This window comes from Marmota flaviventris, chromosome 6, assembly GCF_047511675.1.
Source record: "Marmota flaviventris isolate mMarFla1 chromosome 6, mMarFla1.hap1, whole genome shotgun sequence".
Taxonomy (NCBI): domain Eukaryota; kingdom Metazoa; phylum Chordata; class Mammalia; order Rodentia; family Sciuridae; genus Marmota; species Marmota flaviventris.
Window position 1 is genome coordinate 97,384,595 of NC_092503.1, and position 27,063 is coordinate 97,411,657.

At 36.1% G+C, this 27,063-nt stretch overlaps 1 protein-coding gene and 1 non-coding gene across 9 annotated transcripts in view; one reads left to right on the forward strand and one right to left on the reverse strand.

Moving 5' to 3' along the window:
- Znf451 (zinc finger protein 451) overlaps window positions 1-27,063 on the reverse strand; it is an 88,757-nt gene that overhangs the window by 24,392 nt on the left and 37,302 nt on the right. For all 8 annotated transcript variants that reach the window (XR_011707723.1, XR_011707721.1, XR_011707722.1 and 5 more), the window contains 4 exons: window positions 24,066-24,216; window positions 22,307-22,433; window positions 3,243-3,420; window positions 2,398-2,545 (listed from right to left, as the gene is read on the reverse strand). Coding sequence is in view for 5 of the 8 variants with exons in the window: in XM_027938184.2 (XP_027793985.2) it covers window positions 2,398-2,545; window positions 3,243-3,420; window positions 22,307-22,433; window positions 24,066-24,216 (604 nt within the window). In the remaining 3 variants the exon portion in view is untranslated. The remainder of the gene's footprint in view (window positions 1-2,397; window positions 2,546-3,242; window positions 3,421-22,306; window positions 22,434-24,065; window positions 24,217-27,063) is intronic.
- Window positions 6,974-7,080, forward strand: LOC114095131 (U6 spliceosomal RNA). Its single transcript, XR_003583201.2, has one exon. It is a non-coding gene; the product is annotated as a U6 spliceosomal RNA (small nuclear RNA).

A 27,063-nucleotide genomic window follows, 5' to 3' on the forward strand; every position in this document is an offset into this window, starting at 1 on the left:
TTAAAAAGCCGGTGTGGTGGCATATGCCTATAATCCCAGCAGCTCTGGAGGCTGAGGCAGGAGAATCGCGAATTCAAAGCCAGGTTCACAAAACCCAAGGTGCTAAGCAACTCAGTGAGAACATGCCTCTAAATAAAATACAAAATAGGGCTGGGGATATGGCTCAGTGTCCCTAAGTTCAATCCCCAGTACAACCCCAAAATAAAATAGAATATATTATTGAAGCAAGAACAGGCAAACACAAATTATACTCAATGAGGTTAAGAGAGTGTGTTCTTCAAAAGATATAATTAATAATATGAATATACAAATAATAGACTGGGAAAATATATTCAAGAATATTTGAGGGCTGGGGTTGTAGCTCAGTGGTAGAGTGCTTGCCTTGCATCTGTGAGGAACTGAGTTCAATCCTCAGCACCACATAAAGATAAATAAATTAAAAAAAATATGTCAATCTACAACTAAAAAAATATTTGTATTGTCTTTATGTATATATAACAAAATACTTGAAGCTGAGTACCTTATTACAAAGGGATTTACTTAACCCACAGTTTTGGAAGCAGAGAAGTTCAAGATCTCTGCATCTAGCAAAGGCAGGAACATCTATCTGTGAGAGAGGACAGCAGGTGCATGTAGAAGAGGCCTTGCTTTACAACAACCCACTCTCAGGATGACTTATCCAGTCCCATGAGACCTTACCTTCTCCATGAAACAGGCATCAATCTCCTCTCAGGGCGGTGCACTCATAACCTACTTACTTCTTAAAGGTTCTACTACTTCTCAATACCATTAATGGGGACCAAGCTTCCAGCACATGAACCTTTGTGGTACCAACCATTTCCAAACCATGACACATATAATTCTAGAAAGTCCCATAATCTAAATAGAAATTTGACAAAAGTTTGTATATATGAAGAACCCCAGCTCACTACTAAAAGATCAAACAATCCTATTTTTAAAATAGGCACAATCCTTCAACAGACTTTTCATAAGCAATTAGTGCTCAACATCTTTCATCAAAAAAAAAAAAAACCAAAACAAAACAAAACTTGATAATTAAAATCACAATGAAACATAAGAATAGGTAAAAAGGAAATGTTGGCAAGCACGAAATTAGAACTTTCATACCTTGCTCGTATAAATGTAAAGTGGTACAACTACTTTGGGAAAATATTTAATCATTTCTTATAAAGTTAAATATATATCTACTTTTTACTCAGCAATTCCACTCTTACATGTTTACCTAAGAGAAATGAAAATATATATCTACAAAAAGACTTGTGTAAAATATTCCTAGCAGTTTTTTCATAATAGCTATAAACTGCAAAAAGAAACCCTACATGTCCATCAACATGAGAACTGATAAACAAATTACAAGCTAATAGTTCTAAGTTGTGTATGTGTTCTGTGAATGGGAGGTGACAGGGTTAAAATAGTGCCTGGGCTTTAAGTTAACTGGAAAATATCATACACATGTGAAAGATTAAGTCTCAGTGATAGGCTAAATTTATTAAGTAATGAAGGAAGAGGATTCCAATATGCTTTTGCTTTGTCTTTACAATGTAATTTTTTTAAGTTATACATGAAAGTAGGGAGAATAGTATAAAGACCACCACTGTAACTTTTACAACCTGCTTTTAGTAGTTATCATAATAACAGTCATGTTTGATTTATATTCCTAACCTCCACAAGTTAATTATTTTGAAGTAAATCCTAGATATCATTCCATTTCATCTGTTAAGTACTTCAGCTGTACTATAAATAAAAGGGGCTTTTTTTTTTTTTTAAACCGGGGATTGAATTCGGGTCCACTCAAACACTGAGCCACATCCCCAGACCAATTTTGTATTTTATTAAAGATAGGATTCTCAATGAGTTGCTTGGTGCCTTGATTTTGCTGAGGCTGTCTTTGAACTCGCGATCCTCCTGCCTCAGCCTCCCGAGCCGTGGGATTATAGGCATATGCCACCGAGCCTGGCTGAAAAGGGCTTTAAAAAAAATGTGATACTATAAGACACCTTAAAAAATTAGTGGTTTTGGGCCAGGGCTGTAGCTCAGTGGTAGAGCACTTGCCTTGAACATGTAGGGCCCTGGGTTCAATCCTTAGCACCACACAAAAGTAAACAAAGATATTCTATCCATCTATAACTAAAATAATATTTTTTTAAAAAATAAGTGGTTTTGTTTGTTTTGGCAGTACTGGAGATTGAACCTAGAGTGCTTTATCACCAAGCTACACCTTTCTCTCACTATGCTAAATTTGGTTAATTTCCAAGAAAATGTATATTCTTATTTGAAAAGTAGAAAAACATGAATAGGAAAGTATTTCTCGAATCCTCCCACTGCTGAACAGCTCATAAGGATATCCTAACAGCTTAAGACTAGAACTGTACCAACCTGAAATGGGCAGTGAGCTCCATATGAGAACGCAGTGTCTGGTGGCAAGCCACACATTTTACTTGAAATGGAACATCTTTGCACAGAGAGATCAAAAGTTTCTTTGCATAAGATGGAAATGACACTGGATGTGCTATTCCCTTGTCAGCTGAAAGACAAAATAAATGATAACTTGCAAAGTCATTTGAATATACAATGACCCAATCTTTCTCCCCTTTCCCTTTCTCAACATCAGTTGAATTAAGTAAAACAATGTAGATGAAATTATAAGGGAAGTCACTTTCTAGCCTTAAATACAAGAGATACCCTATACTCAAATTAGAAATTGAGCATAAAATGTAGAGAAATACCCAGTTTCCAAGATATCATGAATATAACATATATACTGAATAAATGTTTTCTTTCCAAGTTTTCTTCACTCTTCAAAGTAGTCCTCCTCAAAGCAATCCTTACTCAAATAAATATTGAGAATCTTTATTAAAAATAAGAATTCAAATGAAAATCTTTCACTTTCATAGTTTTTAAAACTAATAGGAAAATAAGCAACATAAAGAATGGTATAAGAAGCCGAGTGCGGTGTTGCTTGGGAGGCTGAGGCAGGAGGATCGTGAGTTCAGAGACAGCCTCAGCAAAGGTGAGGTGCTAAGCAACTCATTGAGACCCTCTCTCTAAATAAAATAGGACTGGGGATGTGGCTCATTGGCTGACTGCCCCCCTAGGTTCGATCCCTGGTACTCCTCCTCACCCCCCCAAAAAAAGAAAAAAAGAATGGTAAAGAAGTATGATAAATTAGTTACGTAACATTAATGTGGTTTAATAATTTGCAGCAGAAGATATTAACATACCGCCCAGTTTAAAGCTTTGATGGAAATGATTCTTAAAGCTTTGGTGGAAATGGTTCTTTCCAGACATATGCTTTAGACAGTCATCCTTATTGCTAAAAAGAAGAAAGCAACTTGGACATGCAAAACACTGAATAACCTGAGGAAGAAGGTTGTTGCTATGTCCATCATCTTCAGCTTCCTAAAATATAAGGCAAAGTTGTATTACAGACAACTAAAATCAATACTCAATTTAAAAAAAATTAACTTTCAAGTTTTCCTACTTATCTGGAAAATTCTGTATTAATTTTTACTATGAAAACTTTTCTTCCCTGGGGCTGGGGCTCAGCAGTAGAGTGTTCACCTACCACATGTGAGGCCCTGGGTTTGATCCTCAGTACCACATATAAATAAATAAACAAACAAACAAATAAATAAAGGTATTGTGTCCAACTACAACTAAAAAATAAATATTTTTTTTAAAATTTTTTCTTCCTTAAGTGTGAATTACAGAACTTTTATCACAAAGTAACATGTGAAATTTAAATTTTTCTTCAAGAACAAATTATAGCCATCTTTCTGTGATAAAAAGCACATTTTTCATTTCTTACATACAATTCATATGTAATATATTAATACAGAAATGTAATCACAGAACATGCACTCTTTCTCATGGTTTGCTTTGTTTATTCTCCTGCAATATAACTGATATTTACAAATAAATTCTTTCATAAACTTTTCTATGTAATCATTTAAAAAGACATATAGAAATAAACTTACAAGCAGGAAAGGCACTGTTTTATCAGATATTGTCATCTTATAGACTTCTGCCTACTAGTTTTCTCATTCCATAACAAATAATGGAATTCCTATGGTATAGGTGTAAATCAGACCTCTTACTGGTTGTAAAGTATGATTCAACCACTCATTTCTAGGTTTTTTTTGGTTTGGGATTTCTTTTCCCATATAAACAATGCTATTACAAACATCCTTAAATATATATGTACCCTTACTTATAGTTACTTTTTTTTTTTTTCATTATTGTGTCAGTACGGGAAAAAAGGATATATTTATTTGAATAAAAAGATACTATTGGGCTGAACATGGTTGACACATGCCTGGAATCCCAGCACCTCAGAAGGCTGAGGAAGGAGGATCACAAGTTGGAGGCCAACCTCAGCAACTTAGAGAAGCCCTATGCAATTTAGCAAAACCCTACCTCAATTTAAAAAAAAAAAGGGGGGGGGGTTGAGGAGGAAGCTCATGGTAAAGTCTCCCTGGGTTCAACCCCTGGCACAAAAAAAAAAAAAAGATACTATAGGATTGCTTTTCAAAAAGGCTTAACCAATTAATATACACTTAGTACTGAATGAGCCTGTCAGAAACAGATTATGTATCTTTTTCATTTTTGCTAGTCTACCAGGTATAATACTCAATGTTATTTTAATTTGCATTTCCTGTCTATAATTGAGCTTGAGCCTTAATTTACACATTTGCTGGGTATGTAGATATGTTTTTGTTTGTTTGTTTTTTGTTTGTTTGGTTTTTTTGGTACCAGGGACTAAATCCTGGGGCACTCAACCACTGAGCGAGACAGGGTCTAAGTTGCTTAGGGCCTCACTAAGTTGCTGAGGCTGGCTTTGAACTTTCGATCTTCTTGCTTTAGCCTCAGAGCCATGGGAATTACAGGTGTGTGCCACCATACCTAGCTTGTGTGTGTGTTCTGTAAAATTCTTGGTTTGTATTCTTTAACCTTATTTTTTAATTGTTTTGTTTTCAACCCTTCTGAAATAATTTATATTAGTCCTTTGTTACTAGAATCAACTCTTCTATGTCATCTTCCATTCTGCAATTATTTCCCCAAACATTTATCCACTAATTTTGTTTATGGTCACTCTCAAAATTCTGACATAATCAAAGAGGTACACCTCTTCTAGCATCTGCGTTTCCAAACTTGGTTCAAGTCTCCTCTATCTTAAAACTGGAAACTGTAAAAGAAAAGTGTACATTTATAAGTGTGTGGGAGCTTATTAGAAGTATAATTTAACTTCTTATTAAGTCTTTAGAATAATAGCCCTAAAAATTATATTATGCTGCCTTCTTCTTTTTATAATTTTTTTCAGTTGTAAATGGACACAATACCTTATTTTATTTTTATCCATCTATCTATCTATTTATTTATTTATTAATTTATTTGGTTCTGAGATCAAACCCAGTGTCTCACTCATGCTACGCAAGCACTCTACCACTGAGCCATAACCCCAGACCTACTGTGCCTTCTGTATTTACTAATCATTAAGTATGCAACAGTTTACAGGATGCTTAACGGATGCAGCAAGATAACAGATTACATTTATATTGAGTACTTTTCAAGCCTCACACAAGGATTCTGAACATATTTATACATTTAATTCTTATCAAAACCTCATGAGGTACCATTTTAATTGTTTACAATTACCAATATTAACCACCGCACAAATTGTACCCATAGAAGAGACAAACCTATCATTCAAACCTGGTTTTGTATCCTTCGTTATAAATTCTATGCCCTTTTCACCATTCCCTACAACACCTGCTCCTGTTTTAATTTCATGAAGTTGAGTCCCATGCAAAAGAAGAAACACCCAGAAGGACATTCTGAAGCTAGAAGATTCTAAATGACATGAACAACAAAGCCATTTACTAACCATCAATTTAATAAGTTTAAGGCTACTTGAAGAGCCTTAAACAAAGTAAATAAATCAATTTTACTTCAATTGAAAGTTATAAATAGATTTTGGAGCAGGGTACTAAGGATTGAACTCAGGGGGCACTCAACCACTGAGCCACATCCCCCGCCCTATTTTGTATTTTATTTAGAAACAGGGAAACAGCTGTTGCTGAGGCTGGCTCTGAACCCGCAATCCTCCTGTCTCAGCCTCCAGAGCCACTGGGATTACAGGTGTGCACCAAAGAGAATTATAAATAGATTTAAAAAAAAAAAAAAGTTTAAATGATTTGCTCAAAAGAACCAAAATGTGAATATACATAAAATTTTGTTGGAGGGCTCAGTGGTAGAGTGCTTGCCCAGCGTACCTGCGAGGCCCTCGGTTGGATCTTCAGCACCACATAAAAATAAACAAATAAAATAAAGGCATTCTGTCCATTTACAACTACAAATAAATAAATAAATTTTGTCAGAACATACCTATTATAAAAGTATGGCATATCTGCAAATATCTCCTACAAATTGTTAACATGCAGTCATTCTGAATCAGAATCTACATGTTAAATATTTTCTAAGTTATTCATATGCACATTAAAGTTTAAGAAGATTGGCCATGAGGGAAGAAATTGGAAATGAAAGAAAAGGAGAGACAGGCAAGGAAAATAACACTAATTGCAAATAACTCCTTCATTGAGGGATGCCATCTTTACAAAAATATAACTCATAGGTATAAAAAACAATGTGGCTTATACAATCTTCCATCACCTTTTCTGGTTGGTGGGAAAGGCAATTACAACCAAATACATACTAGTGTAAAGGTTTAGAGTCCAAGTTTGATTAGAGTCCTCATGACTGATATACCTAGGAATATGCAATAAGGAGTATTAATTAAAGTCTATAAGTCAGGCCCAAAGTTCCTTACACACTATTATATCCTCTCTTAACCTTGTATGTTTAAGTATAATAACACCATTTTAGAGATAAAGAAACTAAATTCAAGAAGCATTTAATAACTTAAGAACATTTAGCTTATAAAAGTGACAGTGGAGTACCCACTTCACGAGCACATATACTATAATTGGAACAATACTAAGAAGATTAACATGGCCTCTGCACAAGGATGATATGTAAATTTGTGAAGTGTTCCATGTTGTGGCCCTATTCTATGAGGTGGTAGGAACTTACAGAGACACTACAAGTAAACAAGGTAGAGACTCTGGGGCTGAACTAAACTCAGCCAAAAGACAGCATGCCGCAGTCTGGCTGGGCACAATTCAGGAGCCACTTGTCAAAAGAAAGGAACTTTATTTTTAGAACCACACACACCACACCACACCACACAGCTCCTCAGGAAAAACCTTCAGAGCCCAACTGCCACCACCGGCTTCCCACAAGCCTCTCCACCTCCCCCACTCCTCCTGCTCTTGAGGCCGATTGGCTGGGTCGCGTGGGCGGAGCCAAAAAAGTCCCCCAATGAGCAGCTCCGTGGTCTGAAAGGGCAGGGAAACAGCCCAATGAACATCACCGCAGAGGAGCCAATCAGTTGGCAGCTAGAAGTTGCTGGGGCCGCTGTGAGCCAATCATCAGCTGGCAGCTGGAAGTTTGCTGGCAGGTGGAAGTTTGCTGGCAGCTGGAAGTTTGCTGGGGCCCCTTCGGCTGTGGCTCTCAACAACAGCACACCTTGTTCTACATACAAATTACATGAAAGGAGCATGAAAACAAGGAGGAGTACTACTCTCATTTCTGAAAAAGCAAACTTCAAACCAAAATTAATCAGAAGAGACAAAGAAGGTTATTTCATACTGGTAAAGGAAACAATCCCAAAAGAAGAAATAATAATAATAAATATTTATACCCCAAATGTGGGTGCTACTAGTTACATAAAAGAGACACAAATCAAATTTAATCTCAGGAAACACCCTAGTACAATAATACTAGATTTCAACACATCTGTCTCAATAGATGGGTCATATAGATATAAACTCAGGACTCTTTGGACCTGAAAAATATTATAAATCAAATGAACGTTAATAGACATTTACAAAACACTTTATCCAACAAAGCTGAATTCATTTTCTTATCAGTGGCTCAAGGAGCCTTTTCCAAAAGAGACTATATTTTAGGCCACAAAGTAACTCTTAACAAATATAAAAAAAAAACTGGTATAATTCTTTGCATCTTATCAGATCATAATGGATATAATTCTTTGCATCTTATCTAGGAATTAAACTAGAAACTATGCATCTAATAGAAGAAGACATGGGGCCAACACTTCAGCATACAGAAATCAACACAACAAAATCCACATAAATAGTCATCTCAACAGATACACAGAAGGCCATCAATAAAATTCAGCACCCATTCATGATAAAAACACTGAAGAGACTAGAGACAGAAGGAACCTACCTCAACCTCATAAAGGCTATACATAAAAATACCAAAGCCAATCGCATAGTAAATGGGGAAAAAACTGAAGGCATTTTCTTTAAAATCTGGGACAAGACAAGATGCCAACTATTACAACTTCTATTTTAATATAGTGCTAGAAATTCTAATCAGAACAATTAGGCAAGAGAGAGAAATAAAGGGATAAAAATAGGAAAGGAAGCTGGGCATGGTTGTGTACAATTTTAATCCCAGTGGTTCAGGAGGCTGAGGCAGGAGGATCGCGAGTTCAAAGCCAGCCTCTGTAAAAGCTAGGCACTAAGCAATTCAGTGAGACTGTCTCTAAATAAAATACAAAATAGGGCTGGGGATGTGGCTCAGTGGTCAAATGTTCCCGAGTTCAATCCCTGGTATCTCCTTCAAAAAAAAAAAGGAAGGAAGAAGTCAAATTATCACTGTTTATAGATGATGTGCTCCTATACATAGAAGATTAAAAAAAAAAAACAAAAAAAAAAACACTCCACCAAAAGACTGCTAGAGCTAATAAACAAATTTGGCAAAGCATCAGGTTGCAAAATCAACATACAAAAATCAATAGCTTTTCTATATACCAACAATGAATCCATTGAGAAAGAAATCAGGAAAGCAATTCCATTTACAATAGTCTCAAAAAATTAAATACCTAGGAATAAATCTAATCAAGGAGGTGAAAGACCTCTACAATGAAAATTCTAGAACATTGAAGAAATTGAAGAAGACCTCAGAAGGTGGAAATGCTTCCCATGTTCATGAATAGGCAGAATTAATATTGCTAAAATGACCATACTGCCATAAGCAATATTCAGATTCAATGTAATCCCCATCAAAATACCAATGACATTCTTCATAGGAATGAGAATGGCCAAAGCAATTCTAAGCCAAAAAAAATCAATGCTGGAGGCATCTCAATACCTGACTTCAAATAATAGTACAGGGTTAAAGTAACAAAAACTGCATGGGACTTTCTTAAGAACAGACAAATAGATCAACGAGACTAATCCATACATCTATAGTCATCTGATCCTTGACAAAGATGCCAAAAACATACTTTGGAGAAAAGACAGACTTTTTAACAAATGGTTCTGGGAAAACTGGTTATCCATATGTAGAAGAATGAGATTATACACTTATCTCTTACCCTGTAAAAAAATCAACGCAAAATGGATCAAACACCTAGGAATTAAACTAGAAACTATGCATCTAATAGAAGAAGACATGGGGCCAACACTCCAGCATATAGGCACAGGCAATGGCTTTCTCAATAGGATTCCTAAAGCTCAGGAAATAATGCCATGAGTTAATAAATGTGATGGTATCAAATTAAAAATTTTTTCACACCAAAGGAAACGATGAAGAATGTGAATAGAGAACTTCAGAATGGGAGAAAATCTTTGCTAGTTACTCTTCTGACAGAGGATTAATATCTAGAATATATAAAGAACTCAAAAAACTTAACACCAAAAAACTTAACACAAAAACATGAAATAACCCAATTAATAAGTGGGCAAATGAATTAAACAGAATCAACTCAAAAGAAGGAATACAAATATAAATAGCCAATGAATACATGCTAATTGCAGAAATGCAAATTAAAACTACACTGAGTGCTGGGAGCCATTAGCCAAGTAGGTATGACAATTTCCTTGCCAGCGTACCCCATGTTGCTGACATGTTGCAGCGACATTGAATGTAGGTGACCTTGCTCAAGGACCAAGGCAGATTAGGGTGTTCCCGGTTTTAAGATAATCGTGTTTAGGGCGTTCCCAGTTTAGGTTCCAGGTTTAAGGTTTAAGATTATTCCTGCTGGGAATAGGGCGTATCCTGCTGCCTGAGTTCCCCTTGAGTTCTCACGGGATTCAGACAGTATATTTTGGGAGACAGAAGCCCAGTGGAGGTGGATTTGGGCAGAGAACGTGGATTTGGGCAGAGAACGTGGATTTCCCCAGAACGTGATTGTAGACGGCTGGTGTGAGTTCGGGAATAAAGAGTTGCTGTTTGAATCTACAAGCTGTGTGGTGGCTCGTGATTTTGTGCCCAGCCAGACTGCGGCATTTGTGCCCAGCCAGACTGTGGCATTTGGTGGCCCGTACGGGGAACTTCTGAAGCTTAGAGGTAAGTGAAATTTCTCACCCTTGAGGAAGAGAGAAAGAATGGGTCACCAATTCAAAAAACAATGTGTTATTGTTTTGATTTATTTTGTTTTTATTTCAAGTTGCCTGTCCCTAGAAATTTCTCAGGCAAACTGGAAAAAATGGTTGACTAAAGGTTTGAAGTTTGTCGGCCCTGAGGAAGAGAAAATTGATACAATGATTTTTTATTCCGTTTTTGTTTCATTCAATTTCGGCTTTGTTTTGTGCTATCTTATTGGGTTGCGTTATCTTTATAGTAGATTAGAAATAAGTAAAAAACAAACCGAAAAGATGTTAAGTAAATTGTTAGAGGTTCAGACCATGGAGAAAGACATTTTAGATCAAGCAAAAGAGAAGGTCTCTCGAGCTAGTCAGACAGAGGAAGAAAATTTAAAGGAAAAGGGGTTGTTAGGAAAAAGGCCACAACAGGAGGCTGTTAGTAACTCCGTTTTATCACAAGAGGGCGTAATTCAACCAACAGCCCCACCGATGGAGACAGCTAAGTGGCCCTCAAACCCCGTAGTTGATAAATGGGATCCTGAGACAGGACCTCAAAGATTAGCATGCCCTGTACTTGAACAGGCAGGAGGGCAGCGAATTCACCGTGCATTAGATTTTAAAACAGTGAAGCAGTTAAAGGAGGCTGTAACAACCTATGGTCCCCAAGCTCCCTTCACGGTAAGCATGGTTGAGTCCATTACTAACTTGGACATGACGCCAGCAGATTGGGCTAGCATGTGTAAATCTGTACTAAATGGAGGACAATATTTGTTATGGAAGGTTGCCAATGAGGAATTTTGCACGGAGACAGCTAGGCGAAATGCAGCAGCCGGTTACCCTCAAAGAAATCTAGATATGTTGTTAGGAAAAGGACCTTATGAGGGTCAACGGCAACAAATTGAATATGATCCTGCTATATATGCACAAATTGCTGCAGACGCAGTTAGGGCATGGAAGACTTTACAAGGACATGGAGATTTACAAGGTCAGCTATCTAAGGTAATACAGAGAGCTAATGAACCTTACGCTGACTTTGTAGATAGGCTAATTCAAACGGCTGCCAAAATTTTTGGGGATACAGAACAAGCAATGCCATTAATAAAACAACTGGCTTATGACCAAGCAAATCGTTGCTGCAGAGAGGTTATTAGACCATGGAGACATGAAGATTTAAACACATATATTAAATTATGTAGAGATATTAATGAACAAGGGCAAGTCTTGGCAGCTGCAGTACAACAGGCTTTAGATGCCAGGCCAAAAACATGCTATGATTGTGAACAAACAGGACATTTTAAAAGGAATTGCCCCATAGGAGGAGGGTTTAACAATAGTAGGTATCAAAGGAATAGAATACCGGGTATTTGCCCACGATGCCGTAGAGGGAGACATTGGGCTAATGAATGCCGTTCTCAAACCACCATAGAAGGTACTCCCTTATCAAAAAACGGACAAAGACCAGGTATTTATCCAAGATATCGTGGAGAAAGGCATCAGGCTCCATTGCCAAAAAACGGACAGGGGGGCCCAATGCTCCGGGGCCCACAACCACAAATATACGGGGCAGTGGAGGATCCCAGCAACACCATCAGGGTAGTGCCCAGGACACATTGTCCATTAAATCCCTCATCAGACAAACCCGAGGGAGCGCAGGGTTGGACATCTGCGCCTCTGCCAGAGCAGTATTAACTCCAGAGATGGGAGTTCAAATCATTCCCACAGGAGTAAAAGGACCTCTTCCCCAAGGAACAGTAGGCTTATTATTGGGACGTAGTTCATCTACATTAAAAGGACTTATGATAAGTCCTGGGGTAATTGATCCCGATTATGTAGGTGAAATAAAAATTATAGCTAGTTCTCCAAGAGGTATATCAGTAATTTCACCTGGAGATAGAATAGCACAATTGTTAATAATACCCAGCCTACATAATAAATTTCCTAGTCATAGTGTAGAAAGAGGTTCCAGGGGATTAGGCTCCACAGGTGTAGATTGGGCTATGTTGTCTTTAAATTTAGATTCTCGCCCAATGCTAAAACTAAATATTCAAGGTCATGAGTTTAATGGGCTACTGGACACAGGAGCTGACCTTAGCATCATATCTCGTCAACAATGGCCAAAACATTGGCCATTACAACAAGCCACTCAAACGCTTCGAGGCCTAGGAGTGGCGACTAATCCCCATAGAAGTTCTATGATATTAGATTGGAAGGATCCTGAAGGATGTGAAGGAACTATACAGCCATATGTATTGGATCATCTTCCTATAAATTTATGGGGACGAGATGTCCTAGATCAATTAGGTTTGACGTTAACAAATAACATCAATCCTAATGTGCCCACTAGGGCTAGACAAGGCTTTAGGAAAGAAAAAAGATTAGGAAAACAAGGGCAAGGTATAGCAGCACCAGTACAAATAGATCAAGGAATAGACAGACATGGGTTGGATTTTCAGAAAGGGCCACTGAGACAATCAAAATTACTTGGAAATCAGAAAGACCAGTGTGGGTTCCTCAGTGGCCCCTGACTAAAGAAAAGACACAAGTAGCCCATGATCTGGTCAAACAACAATTAGCGGAAGGACATATACAACCTTCCATATCTCCCCATAATACTCCCATTTTTGTCATCAAAAAGAAATCTGGTAAATGGAGATTATTGCAAGATTTAAGAGCCATTAATAATGAGATGGTTATTATGGGACCTGCTCAATCAGGGATTCCTCAATTGTCTGCTTTGCCAAAAACCTGGCATGTTTTAGCTATAGATATTAAAGATTGTTTTTTTTCAATTCCAATTCATCCCGAGGATAGTCCACGTTTTGCATTTACTATCCCTGCATTAAATCATGAAGGTCCTGATCAGAGATATGAATGGAAAGTACTCCCTCAAGGGATGGCTAACAGTCCAACTATGTGCCAAATATATGTTAACAAAGCAATCCAGCCACTTAGAAATCAAAATCCTGAACTACAAATATTTCACTATATGGATGATGTATTATTGGCACATAAAGATAAAAACATATTGCTGGAATGTTATGCCACACTTACAAACTTATTAAAAAATTATAATCTAGAGATAGCAATAGATAAAGTACAATTAAATTTTCCAATTAATTATTTAGGAGTTCTATTATCCTCAACCATGGTCCGTCCACCAAAAATTCAAATACGAGTAGATCAACTCAAATCACTTAACGACTTTCAAAAGTTATTGGGAGACATAAATTGGATAAGGCCTTATCTAGGTATACCAACAGGAGAGTTGGGACCTTTATTTGATATTCTAAAAGGTCCATCAGATCCAAATTCACCCCGCATGTTAACTCCTAAAGCAAGAAAGGCATTAAAAATTATTGAAACATATATGGAAAATATGCATTTGGATAGAATTGATATAAGTTTGCCTTTATTATTTATTGTACTACCAACAAAAAATATTCCTACAGGAGTATTTTGGCAAGAAGGTCCATTATTATGGATACATTTATCTTATTCTCCTAACACTATTCTTACTAGGTATCCTGAGGCTGTAGGACAATTAATACTCAAAGGAATAAAAGCAGCGAAGGGAGTGTTTGGAATTTCTCCCAATAAAATTATTACTCCATATACTATGGATCAAATTGATGAGTTAGCTAATGAGTTAAATACTTGGGCAATAATCATGTGTAAATCTAATGTTTCATTTGATAATCATTTACCATCTAATCCTTTGTTGTCTTTTTGGTCTAAACATCCTGTAGTTTTTCCTAAAATGACAAGAAAAACACCTATCATGAATGCTCCAAATATATTCACTGATGGGTCAAATAATGGTACAGCAGCAGTAGTTACCCCTGATCAAACTTTTACATTTTTAGTACCCAAACAATCAGCTCAAAAGGTAGAGCTTAATGCAGTTTTACAAGCTTTTTTGATGTTTAAAGATTCTGTATTTAATTTATTTTCTGATAGTCAGTATGTAGTTAATGCTATAGTATCTCTTGAAGATGCTGGTAGGATTTCCCCTTCTTCTACTGTTTTCTCTTTGTTTTCCACTATACAAAGTCTAATCTGGGACAGAAAAGATCCATTCTTCATAGGACATATTAGGGCACATACAGGATTGCCTGGAGCCCTTAGTTTAGGCAATGATTTAGCAGATAAAACTACACATGACATACATATTTTCTCTACATTTGAAGAAGCTACAAATTTTCATAAAAGGTTTCATGTTAATGCTAATACTTTACAAAAGCGTTTTAAAATAACTAAGGAACAAGCCAGACATATAATAAAACAATGTCAAAATTGTGTGACATTTTTACCACAAGTTAATCTTGGAGTCAATCCTAGAGGACTGATACCTAACCATATTTGGCAGATGGACGTCACACACTTGCCAGAATTTGGAAAATTAAAATATTTACACGTTACAGTCGATACTTCTTCTGGATTTTTGATGGGCTCCCTTCATGCCGGAGAAAAAACTAAAGATGTTATAGCTCATTGCTTACAAAATTTTGCCACTGTGGGCGTTCCTAAACAGTTAAAAACCGATAATGGTCCTGGCTATACCTCTACCTCTTTTAAACAATTTTGCTCATCATTTGGTATTACTCATATAACAGGAATCCCATACAATCCACAGGGACAAGGCATAGTTGAAAGAGCTCATCAAACTATTAAAACATACTTATTAAAGCAAAAAGAGGGAATTGGAAAGGGGTATATATCCCCCAAAGATAAACTTAAAATAACGCTTTTTACTCTAAACTTTTTAAATTTGGATTCATCAGGACTTAGTGCTGCGGAAAGGCATATGTATCCAAAAAATGTACATAAGCCTAAAGTACTTTGGAAAGATATTCTAACAGGACAATGGAAAGGTCCTGACCCAGTGATTGTCTGGAGTCGGGGGTCTGTTTGTGTTTTTCCACAGGGAGAACAGCAGCCCATTTGGATTCCAGAGAGATTAACTAAAACAGTCTCTACAGATCGAAAAGAAGATGATTTGACTCAAATCCATAACAGCTGATATCCAGAACTCCAGCTTGGCCATTCTTACATCTGCGACAGTGATTAACCAGGATGCTTTTTTCAATAGCTATTTTATTATTGCATTTTTCCACATCATAAGGTTCTATTTTTATTTTTTGAGCTCATACAAACCTAGGTTAATGTTTTTCTGATCAGTTTTATTTTTTGACGGTGGAGTTTTTAAACATTGCAATGGAGATTTCACCTAGGTAAAGCTACAAGGCCTTTACTATTTTCTTATGTGTTGTACGTTTGTGTACACTCTTGTGTTTTGTGTTGTATGTCTGTATGTGCGTATGTCCATATTTCTTATATGAGGAGCGCTCATGAAAAAATGGATCCGAATTATTATTATTTTTATTCACGTGATTTAAATGGTTTAATTTAAATTAGGTAAACAGCTGTTAAGGATTGTTTTTAAAGTAGGTTAACAGATCTGTTTGTTTACTTTCACCTTTCCTTTTCATTATATTTAATAATTCTTTTCAGGATAATGTCTCTTTAGCATCATTGCCAGAATTCCTATCTCCATCCCAGTGCCGGTGAAGAACTCAACAAGTAATGCTCAAAGAGTCAACTTACTTTGGGAGGAAACTTACTTTGGGAGGAAATGGACATATTGATAGATTCCTCTGCTTTGAACTGCTTGCAGAACTTGCCTGGACTATGTAACTATCGTTTGGTGCAGCGAATTGTGGTAATGCTGGCATATCTTTGCTGATGGTGTCACTAGTGATGCAATTTTTATTTCCTTGCCAGCGCACCCCATGTTAATTGTGGTAGTGCTGACATATCTTTGCTGATGGTGTCACCAGTGATGCAATTTTTTCCCAAGGAGCCGTCAATTGGCTTGGTGTCGTGGCATTTCTGTATCCTCCTCCCTTCTGCTAGTGATGGTCTAAAATTTGGGGGCCAATGGCTTATGCTGGACCGGTAGTCAGTGACGGGTATGATCCAATTGCAGTGGTATCAACCTAAGACAGGAGGCTGACGCCTAAAGGTCAGTTTTCCGATGACGGGTAAGAACCATATGTTGAATTGGACAACCTACCAGGCACAGTCCATAAGCCACATTAACCTCACTCCCCCACTGGCACCAAGGCCAAATTTGGGGGCCAACAGAGGTGAGGCAAAGAACCTCACCCCCCCACTGGTGCATAGACCTATCCACAAGTATGGCTGTATGCTGGACCGGTAGTCAGTGACGGGTATGATTCAATTGCAGTGGTATCAACCTAAGACAGGAGGCTGACGCCTAAAGATCAGTTTTCCGATGACGGGTAAGAACCATATGTTGAATTGGACAACCTACCAGGCACGGTCCTTAAGCCACATTGCTTGTTGTTTAATTAATCAGAAGGGGGGAGATGCTGGGAGCCATTAGCCAAGTAGGTATGACAATTTCCTTGCCAGCGTACCCCATGTTGCTGACATGTTGCAGCGACATTGAATGTAGGTGACCTTGCTCAAGGACCAAGGCAGATTAGGGTGTTCCCGGTTTTAAGATAATCGTGTTTAGGGCGTTCCCAGTTTAGGTTCCAGGTTTAAGGTTTAAGATTATTCCTGCTGGGAATAGGGCGTATCCTGCTGCCTGAGTTCCCCTTGAGTTCTCACGGGATTCAGACAGTATATTTTGGGAGACAGAAGCCCAGTGGAGGTGGATTTGGGCAGAGAACGTGGATTTGGGCAGAGAACGTGGATTTCCCCAGAACGTGATTGTAGACGGCTGGTGTGAGTTCGGGAATAAAGAGTTGCTGTTTGAATCTACAAGCTGTGTGGTGGCTCGTGATTTTGTGCCCAGCCAGACTGCGGCATTTGTGCCCAGCCAGACTGTGGCAACTGAGTTTTCATCTTCTATCAGAATGGCAATCATCAAGAATACAAATAATAATAAATGCTGGAGAAGATGTGGAGAAAAAGGAACTAAATTAGTATAACCATTTGGAAATCAATATGGATGTTCCTCAAAAGACTAAAATGGAACCATCCTATGACCCAACTATACCACTCCTCGTTATTTACCCTAAAGAATCAAAATCAGGCCAGGCGTGGTGGGGCAGATCTGTAATCCCAGCAACTAGAAAGGCTGAGGCAGGAAGATTACAAGTTCAAGGCCAGCCTCAGCAACTTAGTGAGGCCCTAAGCAACTTGCCACACGCACATCAGATATAGCACTAATCTCCAGGATATATAAAGAACTCAAAAAACTTAACACCAAAAAAACAAACAATCCCATCAATAAATGGGCTAAGGAGCTGAACAGACACTTCTCAAAAGAAGATATATATACATTTGATCAATAAATATGTGAAAAAATGTTCAACATCTCTAGTAATTAGAGAAATGCATATCAAAATTACTCTAAGATTTCATCTCATACGAGTCAGAATGGCAGTTATCAAGAATACAAACAACAATAAGTGTTGATGAGGAAGTGGGAAAAAGGCATACTCATATGTTACTCTCGGGACTGCAAATTGGACTGCAACCACTCTGGAAAGCAGTATGGAGATTCCTTAGAAAACTTGGAATGGAACCACCATTTGACCCAGCTATCCCACTCCTTGGTCTATACTCAAAGGACTTAAATCAGCATAGTATAGTAACACAGCCACAACAATGTTTTGATAGCAGCTCTTTTCACAATAGCTAAACTGTGAAAGCAACCTAGATGCCCTACAATGTCTCAAAATAAAAAATAAAAAGAACTGGGGATGTAGCTCAGAGGTTAAGTACCTCTGGGTTCAATCCTCAATACCAAAAAAATAAAAATAAAAAGGATCAATATGTCAGTATATTATAGTGATACAGGCACACCTATATTTATAACAGCACAATTCACAATGGCCAAACCATGAACCAACCTAGGTGTTCATCAATGGATGAATGGATAACAAAAATGTGGTTTATATACACAATGGAGTTTAATTCAGCCATAAGAAAAACGAAATTATATCATTTGCACAAAAGTGGATGGAACTTACAATCATATTAGGTGAAATAAGCCAAACTCAGAAGGAAAGAAGCAAGGGTCATTATGTTTTCTCTCATAAGCTAGACAGGAAAAAAGGAAAAGAAAGGTTGGCAGACAGGGATATCATGAAAATCAAAGGGAGATAAGTAGATGAAAAGGACCAGGGAGTAGGAAGAAGGGAGGGAGGGAGAAAATGATGCTGAGTGATATGGGCCAAATTATATTGCTATATTTTGTATTATGTGAATGTACCAATATGTAACAACAAATCCCATCATTACATATAACTATAATACACCAATTAAAATGAAACCCAGGTCTGACATCAAAATCTTTTCTGTATTGTAGAATATTGCCTCTCAGCAGGCTGAAAGTCATAAATCTACTTCCGGAGAAAAGACAAAAGAGAGAGCAAAATAGCATGGAATGTTTGATTTTCTTTCTCAGAAAGAAAATGAGCGAATTAATGAAATACAGGGAAATACAAATGAAAGAATTAATTTTAATTATAAATCACCTATTCACATTTTCTAAAATATAAGTATGTTCATTACAACAGAAAAAATACTTAGAGCATGGAATAGAGAAACATGCCCCAAAAGAACTCTAGTTCTGAAAAGTCAGAATATTAGTGAACTACTAAAAACACTAAAAAAAATTATGGAATGCAGTCTTTTGTACCCTTTCTCCCTTCTTTACCCAAACTTTCCATCTGTAGTGGCAACAGATAGCCCTCTATCATTTTTTCCTTCAACATGTCTTTCGGCTTCATGTTAAGGTTTTCATTCTAAATATCAGTATTTAAGTCAAAGCTTTTTCTCATCTCAAAACTGAATTTTTTTGAGGCTGGGTTTGAGGCTCAGTGGTAGAGTACTTGCTTAGCATGTGTGAGGCGCTGGGTTCAATTCTCCACATATAAATAAATAAAAATAAAGATCCACTGACAATTAAAAAATAAAAAACTAAATTACTGCAAAAGTCACCTAAACTAGTCTCCTGTTCACATCTTTGAGTCCACTCTGAACATAACTATTAGTCTAATACCATTCAATCTTCTTGGTGTCCCTAAAAACAGGAAAGAAACTGGGTTGAAAAATTATAAATACTTCCAGTTCTAAAGGTATAAATCATTATTTTTATCATGTCATTGTTCTACAACAGTGTTCCATCTATAATGGTTCTATAATGGCTCCCTCTTGCCAATATCAGATTTAAAATCCTGTGTCTTTACAATCAGGTTAGTAGAGGAATATGTTAAAAGATTATTAATCTATGTTATAAGATTACCCTCGGGGGTTCAATACTTTGCCAAGAGAACTTACAAGACAAAGTACACTGTCATACTCACAGCCAAAAATTTTGAGTGCAAGGTTATGCAAAATCAGCAGAGGAAAAAAGTACAAGGGGCAAAGTCCAGGTATAATATTCCGAGGAATCTTTCTCAGTGTAGTCATATAGGCACATTTAATTCCTCTACCAACAAGGTGATAGACACATTCCAACTGTGGTCTACTACAGAAATTTACTAGAGATTTAGTATTCAAGGGCTATTACTATAGGCAGTCTCAGCCTAGCATGTATCAAAATTCTAGGCTCCTATAAGGAAAACAGGTGCTTGGCATAAACCATGATGTTTGCACACAGAATTCAGGCAAAGTGAGCCTCTCATATCAAAAGAATAATGGAAATTCTCCCCAAAATCCAAGTTCTTAGACATTAGTCGAGGGCCAACATTTGTGCAAGCAAGTCTTTTTAAGGATGGTAGTCTCAGGTCTATTAACTCTTCTGAACAGTCGCTTTCTACAGTTGCTTATTCTGTTCAGGCTCTTCAAACTTATCTGAATTTCATCACTTGCACTTTCCATCTAACTACATCCAATCTTTGAAGACCTACTGTTTTTCATAATGCACTGTAAAATAACATTCTCTGACACTTCTCTCCCCTTTCTCTTAGTTCCTATTTTACTTTATGTTTTACCAACAAGACTTTTTGTTTTAGAGCACAAGCTGTGTGTAAGAACTGCAGTTGATTTCTCTTATACTACAGATGATGGCTCTTAAAAGTTAATGACTGATTGTATGTATGTTCTCAAAATGTTCTCTAGAGCTGGAGCACAGGATGGGAAGACTACAGAACTCAATTAGATATAATTTAGATTATAAGCTTTAATTCTGTACTGTGAACCTACACAAAATTCGAGCTATTCCCTACATTAAGTTTCGGATATAGTTCTAGATATAAGCAAATTATGAAAGCACAATTAAAATTAAAATTTGCAATAGGGATGTGCATACTAGCACATCCCCATTGCAAAAACTACTCTTCATTCAGTAATACATCAAATATGGATCTTCTCAAAGGTTTTAAGTCACCAGGATATTTAATGTGGTATTGTTTTAATGATAAAAAATTAATACATCCAAAGGAAATTAATTAAGTAAACTAATATATTCATTGATTTTAAAAAGTAGAAATATATGAATATATTCAGTAACTCTGGATTTATGTTTACAACACTCTGTTATTTTGAATCCCAAGGAAATTTAGATACCTTATCTTATATGAAAAATATGGAGAATAGTTTTACAAATCTTTTTTTTAGTTATAGGGACACAATACCTTTATTTTATTGTTTCTATATATATATATATATATATATATATATATATATATATATATTTTAATGTGGTGCTGGGGATCAAATCCAGTGCCTCATGCATGCTAGGCAAGTGCTCTACCACTGAGCCACAACCCTGGCTCCAAAAATATGGAGAATATTAAAGACATATATCACATTATTAACAGTCGTTAACTGAGAATAAAAGTGAGTTCTTAATTTCCTTCTGTTAGATTTTAAATATGAACACCTATAGTCATCCCTCAGTATCTGGTGGGGGACTGATTCTAGGACCCACTGCAGATACCAAAATCTGATGCTCAAGTCCCTTATATAAAATGGCACAATACTTGATACAACCTCTGCACCTGCTCCTGTGTATTTTAAGTCATCTCAGGATTACTTATAATACCCAATACAATGTAATGCTCAATAAATAGTTGTTATATGGTATTGTTTGGGAATTAATGTTAAGAAAAAGGTTTGTACATATTTATTATAGATACAATTTAAAAATATATATTTTTGATCCAGTTTGTTGAATCCACAGATGGAGGATATAGATATGGAGGACCAACTGAATTACTTTTGTAATGTTAATAAGTCATTAAATATATCTACTATATAATATGGTAAAAACCCATGAGAGTTCTGTATTATAAGTAGCTTAATATCCATGCAAAGTGAGTACTCTATCCCACAGGGCTATATCCCAATCCCTTGATGTGCATATCCAGGAATCAATTCATGTCTCTTGAGATTAAACACTTTAAGGAGAATTAAAAAACAAAGTTTTATAAATATTAATACTATTTCTTAATACTAGCATTAATAAATTATTAATTCTAGCATAAATAAAAGTTTTCATTTACTAACTGGGGGCAGACTTACTACAGACAGCAGACTTCAAAATATGACTCTATTTCTCACATGTGACCAACTCATAGAGAATCTTAAACAAGGCAATTTAATTTAATTTCATAGAGCAACTGCATGAAAGGAAAGCTTTCAATATAAACTCATAGACTACTGGCTCTCAGCTATGAAGCTTACCTGCTCACAATAATTTAGTGCCACAATCATATTATTTTCAGTAGAGAGTACATTCTAACCTTACGTGTGATTGCAAGCTTAAAAGCAGTATGAACATAAACCTATACCCAACTCCAAGGTTATTTAGAAAAAGAATATCTACTCTTAGAATATGCTCTTACCTTAGCAAAAAGATGATCCCTATATTGCTGCTGAGTAACAAAATTTTTACAACATATTACACAAGCAAAGGAACTGGAGAAAGGTCCACGTAATGTAATGGTTGGATCACATGGAGAGTGATCAAACCTACACAGCAAAAGAGAAGGGACATTAGAAAGATCCACATTCTAGAGGATAAATTATTTTGCTTTATTTGTGAAGCTAAATACACACACATACTCAAAACTTTTTGTACTACTTCATTGAAATATTAAATAATGTTCTTCAAGTTCAAGAACTTTCAAGTGGCTCCAATATCCTCAGTGGTCAACAGTTAACTCAAGATTTCATAAAAATACTCAAGATCCAATAAAATGGATTTAAATATTTCTTGCCAGACTAGTAAACTTCCAGTTTGAAAAATTATAAGCCTATTATGTTTTCCTTCTTGCTTTGATTACCATAAGACTCACAAATAACTTTAAATAAATCACTGCAATAATAATCTCATGTTAAGATTTTGTGGCATGGACTGGGGTTATGGCTCAGTGGTAGAGTACTTGCCTAGCATAGGAGAGGTCTTGGGTTCAATCCTGAGCACCTACAAATGGTTTTTAATCCTTTCAGTGTTCACTTTAACCACTTAAATCTGTGTCATTTTTTTAATATGTATTTTTTAAGTTATAGGTAAACATAATTATAAAATAAAATGCATCATGGTGCCAGGCAAGCACGCTGCCACTAAGTCCCAGCCCCAGACCAAATATGTGCCATTTTAAACTGCCTCAAAGACCTTTTAAAGGTAAGGTAAAATATGGCATACTGAATCCCACTGTTATGTGTAATTATAATGCACCAATAAAAAATAAACAACAAAAAAAATAAAGGTAAAGGCAGGCATAAGTAGAGTAGGACATCTGGAGAAGACATGGTTTGGAGCCCCAAATTCTCAACTTCCCCCCTTTCAGCTATTAGAAAGGGAGACTATGGAGAAAAGAATGTCTACTATCTTTATGCCACCTTCACTTTCTTCTGTTCTTCTACGAAAAATCTCAGTAAATTGATTAAATGAGTTTCATAGAGTATTTCCTTATTATTAATTTTACTTCCACTGGTTTGCCTTTAGTATTTTTTTAAATGCCTACTAACAACTTTAGGATAGACCAATATCGAAAGTGTTCTGCATCTCTTAAAATTTACATTTATGGGGGCTGGGGTTGTGGCTCAGTGTTAGAGTGCTTATCTAGCACGTGCGAGGCCCTGGGTTTGATCCTTAACACCACATAAAAATAAATAAAAACAAAGGTATTGTGTCCAACTAAACTACAACTAAAAAATAAATATAAAAAAATTTACATTTATGAGCTATAACAAATTCAACTGCAGTTCAATGTAAAGGCTGCTCAGCATTTTATGAGACATATTAGGGAAAAATACATACTTAAAAGGCTACACCCATAAAGACAGAATATCACTAGAAAAATCTGACTTCACCAAGCTTTTTTAGGGAACCTAAATATAAATTAGAAATAATTACATCAAGATAGCACAAAACATCTTGAATTTCAAATATATAGCTATAATCACAACGACAGAAATATATCACACTTTCATTTAACAAAATTACTGCAGGAGCTGGGGATATAGCCCAGTGGTAAAGCATTAATTTAGCACATGCAAGCCTGGATTTGATCCCCAAGAGCACAATAAATAAATAAATAATTTTGCTTTGTACTTCACTTGTTCATAAGTGTCCTTTATTCTGAATATCCTACTTACCTTTTCAAATGCCCTAAGAGAAGGTGCCCATTGTCAAATTCCTTGTTACAGTGCATTATAGGACATGAAATTGGCTTCCCACACTTCCGCATTTGGCCTCCTCTTTGGAATGAACTTTTTGTTCCAGAATTAATTGTACCTGTTTTGAGTCCTGCATCATTAGAATATAAATTCTTAAGTTACTATTTTCAGATAATTGTCCTTTGGAATGACAATCAAAATTATGGCAAAACAATGAAAATTAGAATACAACATCAAGTGTATGATTCTAATTGTAATTGTTTATTATATCTCTTATAAAAGATAAAATAACTTTAAAGTTAATTAGTTATTTTGGACAAAAACAGTCCTTAACTTTTCCACAAGCATTTTCTTCAGGGGATAAATCCATCTTCTTAAATTCAACAGCCAAGAAATGTTGAGGATAAAATGCCCTACAAAATTCAGCCCCTACTTCCTTCATCTCATTCATATATATTTGCCAAGATCATTTCTTCCAATTCTTATTTTCTCTTTTAACTGTCTTAAACAGATTTAAAGGTTGAGCTTATCCAGTGGTAGAGCATTTGGCTGGCATGTGTGAGGCACTGGGTTCAATCTTCAGTACCAAATTAAAAATAAAGGTACTATGTCCATCTACAACTAAAAAAATATTAAAGAAAAAAAAGAAAAGGTTGAGCTTGTCTTATAGAGTACTTGCGTTTTGTGAAAATTGTGTTAAACAATGTAAATGAAGTGAAGGCTAGGAATAAAGAAAGCAGAGAGGCAAAGGAAGATAAGAGTGCTATTTTCTGACAAATCTAGCCACTGATCAATCATTTCCAACCTGGACATCAAGTAATGCAGTGTCAGTAACAACAAATTTATAGAATATAAAGCAGAGATTTGTTTAATGTTGCTCTCTCTCTGAACCCAATATTAATAATGGGTTCATTCTTTACCATCTTGATTATATAGTTACACAACTCTTTAGACTAATCTCCCTAGTCAAAATTTGCTCTCGGAAACTCCCAACACTTGATATATGATGGGAAATTTAGAATTATGTTGTATAAAAAAATTATAATGTCAGGAGGATTCTGATGCAATGATAGTTTGATTACTATCTTTTATTATTATCTCTTATGAACTGTTTCATTTAAATGCCTTGAATATTCCATAACAATGGAAAATTGGGTAGTTTCTACAAAGTCCCTAAACATTTACTGGACTAGAATTATTCCTTTAACATAATCTAGTTTTTTAATCCCAAAAATGGGTGTAAATGTTTAAGGTTTTAACTGTTTTTCTGCTGTTTTAGTCCTAATGGGGGAAATGCCTCTATTAAACTATCAAAATGTTTTTAAATGTATTCTGACAACAAATAATGGATACCACAGCCTTAATCATATTTTAGTTTTAATGAGGCCTTAAATGTTAATGCATCTTTTATCTTTAAGTCTGCATGTGTGGTGCTGGGGGTTGAAGTCAGAGAGCTTGGAACACACAAGGCAAGATAAATACTCTATCATTGAGCTATATACCCAGTCCTATCTTTAACTTTTTTAATGTAGTCAGAGTATGACAGTTTTTACATCTGTCCATTCATATTCCAGATGTCTTCCACTAGGACCTTTATTTAGCTACAAACAGCAACTCAATAAAAATTAAGTTGGAAAAAAACCAACCTATCAAAAGAAAATAAATATTCCCCATGGAAGAGCAAAACACAAAGATTAAAAAGCCTTTTTCCTTAAATAGTTTTGGGTGCAATGCCTTAAAATTATTTTGTATTTAAATGTATGCAACTGGCTCAACTATAAAGGTCCATAAAAAGTAGACGGTCCAGGGCTAGGGGTGTGGCTCAGAGTAGAATACTTGTCGAGCATGCACTAGGTCCTGGATTCAATCCCCAGCACTACAAACAAGAAATAATAATAACAACAAAAAATGTCCAAAGTCTGAGTGATTATAAAATACTTAAAGTAGCTTTAATTTAAAAAACTGAATTATAATAGCTGAGTACTTTGAAATAAGATTGAATGAGTACTTAAAACTACTAAGAAGTAGAATCTCATTTTTTTAAAATATGTTTTTAGTTGTAGGTAGACATAATACCTTTATTTGATTTATGTGGTGCTAAAGATGGAACCCAGGGCCCTGAACAGACTAGGTAAGCGCAGTACGGCTGAGCCACAACTCCAGCCACTAGGATCACACTTTTTATAAACAAAACCACAACTTCTCTCTGTTTCTCCCAGTTATACCCTCTTAAAAGGTCTAAATAAAGCCCAACATACCAATTACAGCCCAACAACAAAGCAGCTATTCTAGCAATGAATTCAAACTTCATTTTTATATTGTCTCAAAAACCAAGTAAAAAGCTACCTTGATGGATCGACTGATATCTCTCTCTCTCTCTCTCTCACACACACACACACACACACACTATCACACAGAGATAACTGCAGAATTTAACACTGAACTCAAGTTTATCTGCTATCAGCGAGCCAGGCATGACCTGAAGGTAGAGAGAATACCTAGTCTTCTTAGTACCATAAAGACACAACTAAAAAACTCAGGTCTGCTCAGGAAAATGAATAATTAAATGTTCAAGAATTGAATTTACTATGCCTTAAAAAATTCTGACACTCTAGAAGCCATGAATTAGGTCTAAAAGAACATATTACTGACCCAACAAACATTCTATATGGTTAGACTCATATACGAGATTGGTGATTTTTAGAAGCAGTCTTAAAGATAACACAGGCTTGTAGTTTTAGCCCATTTTCCTGTCTACCCAGAAATATTCCCCAAACTGGAGATACTCTAAAAGATCCTCTGGAGATAACCGGGCCTAGGCATATGTTTACAAGTTCCCAGGTGATTCTAATGCAGTCAAGGTGAAACCACTGAGCTAATCAGTAACTTCTTCCACTGAGAAATGACTTCTCATTAAGAGGTATTTTTTTTAACTATAAACTTTAAAAGAACATCTCAAGAGGCAAAATCATTTATC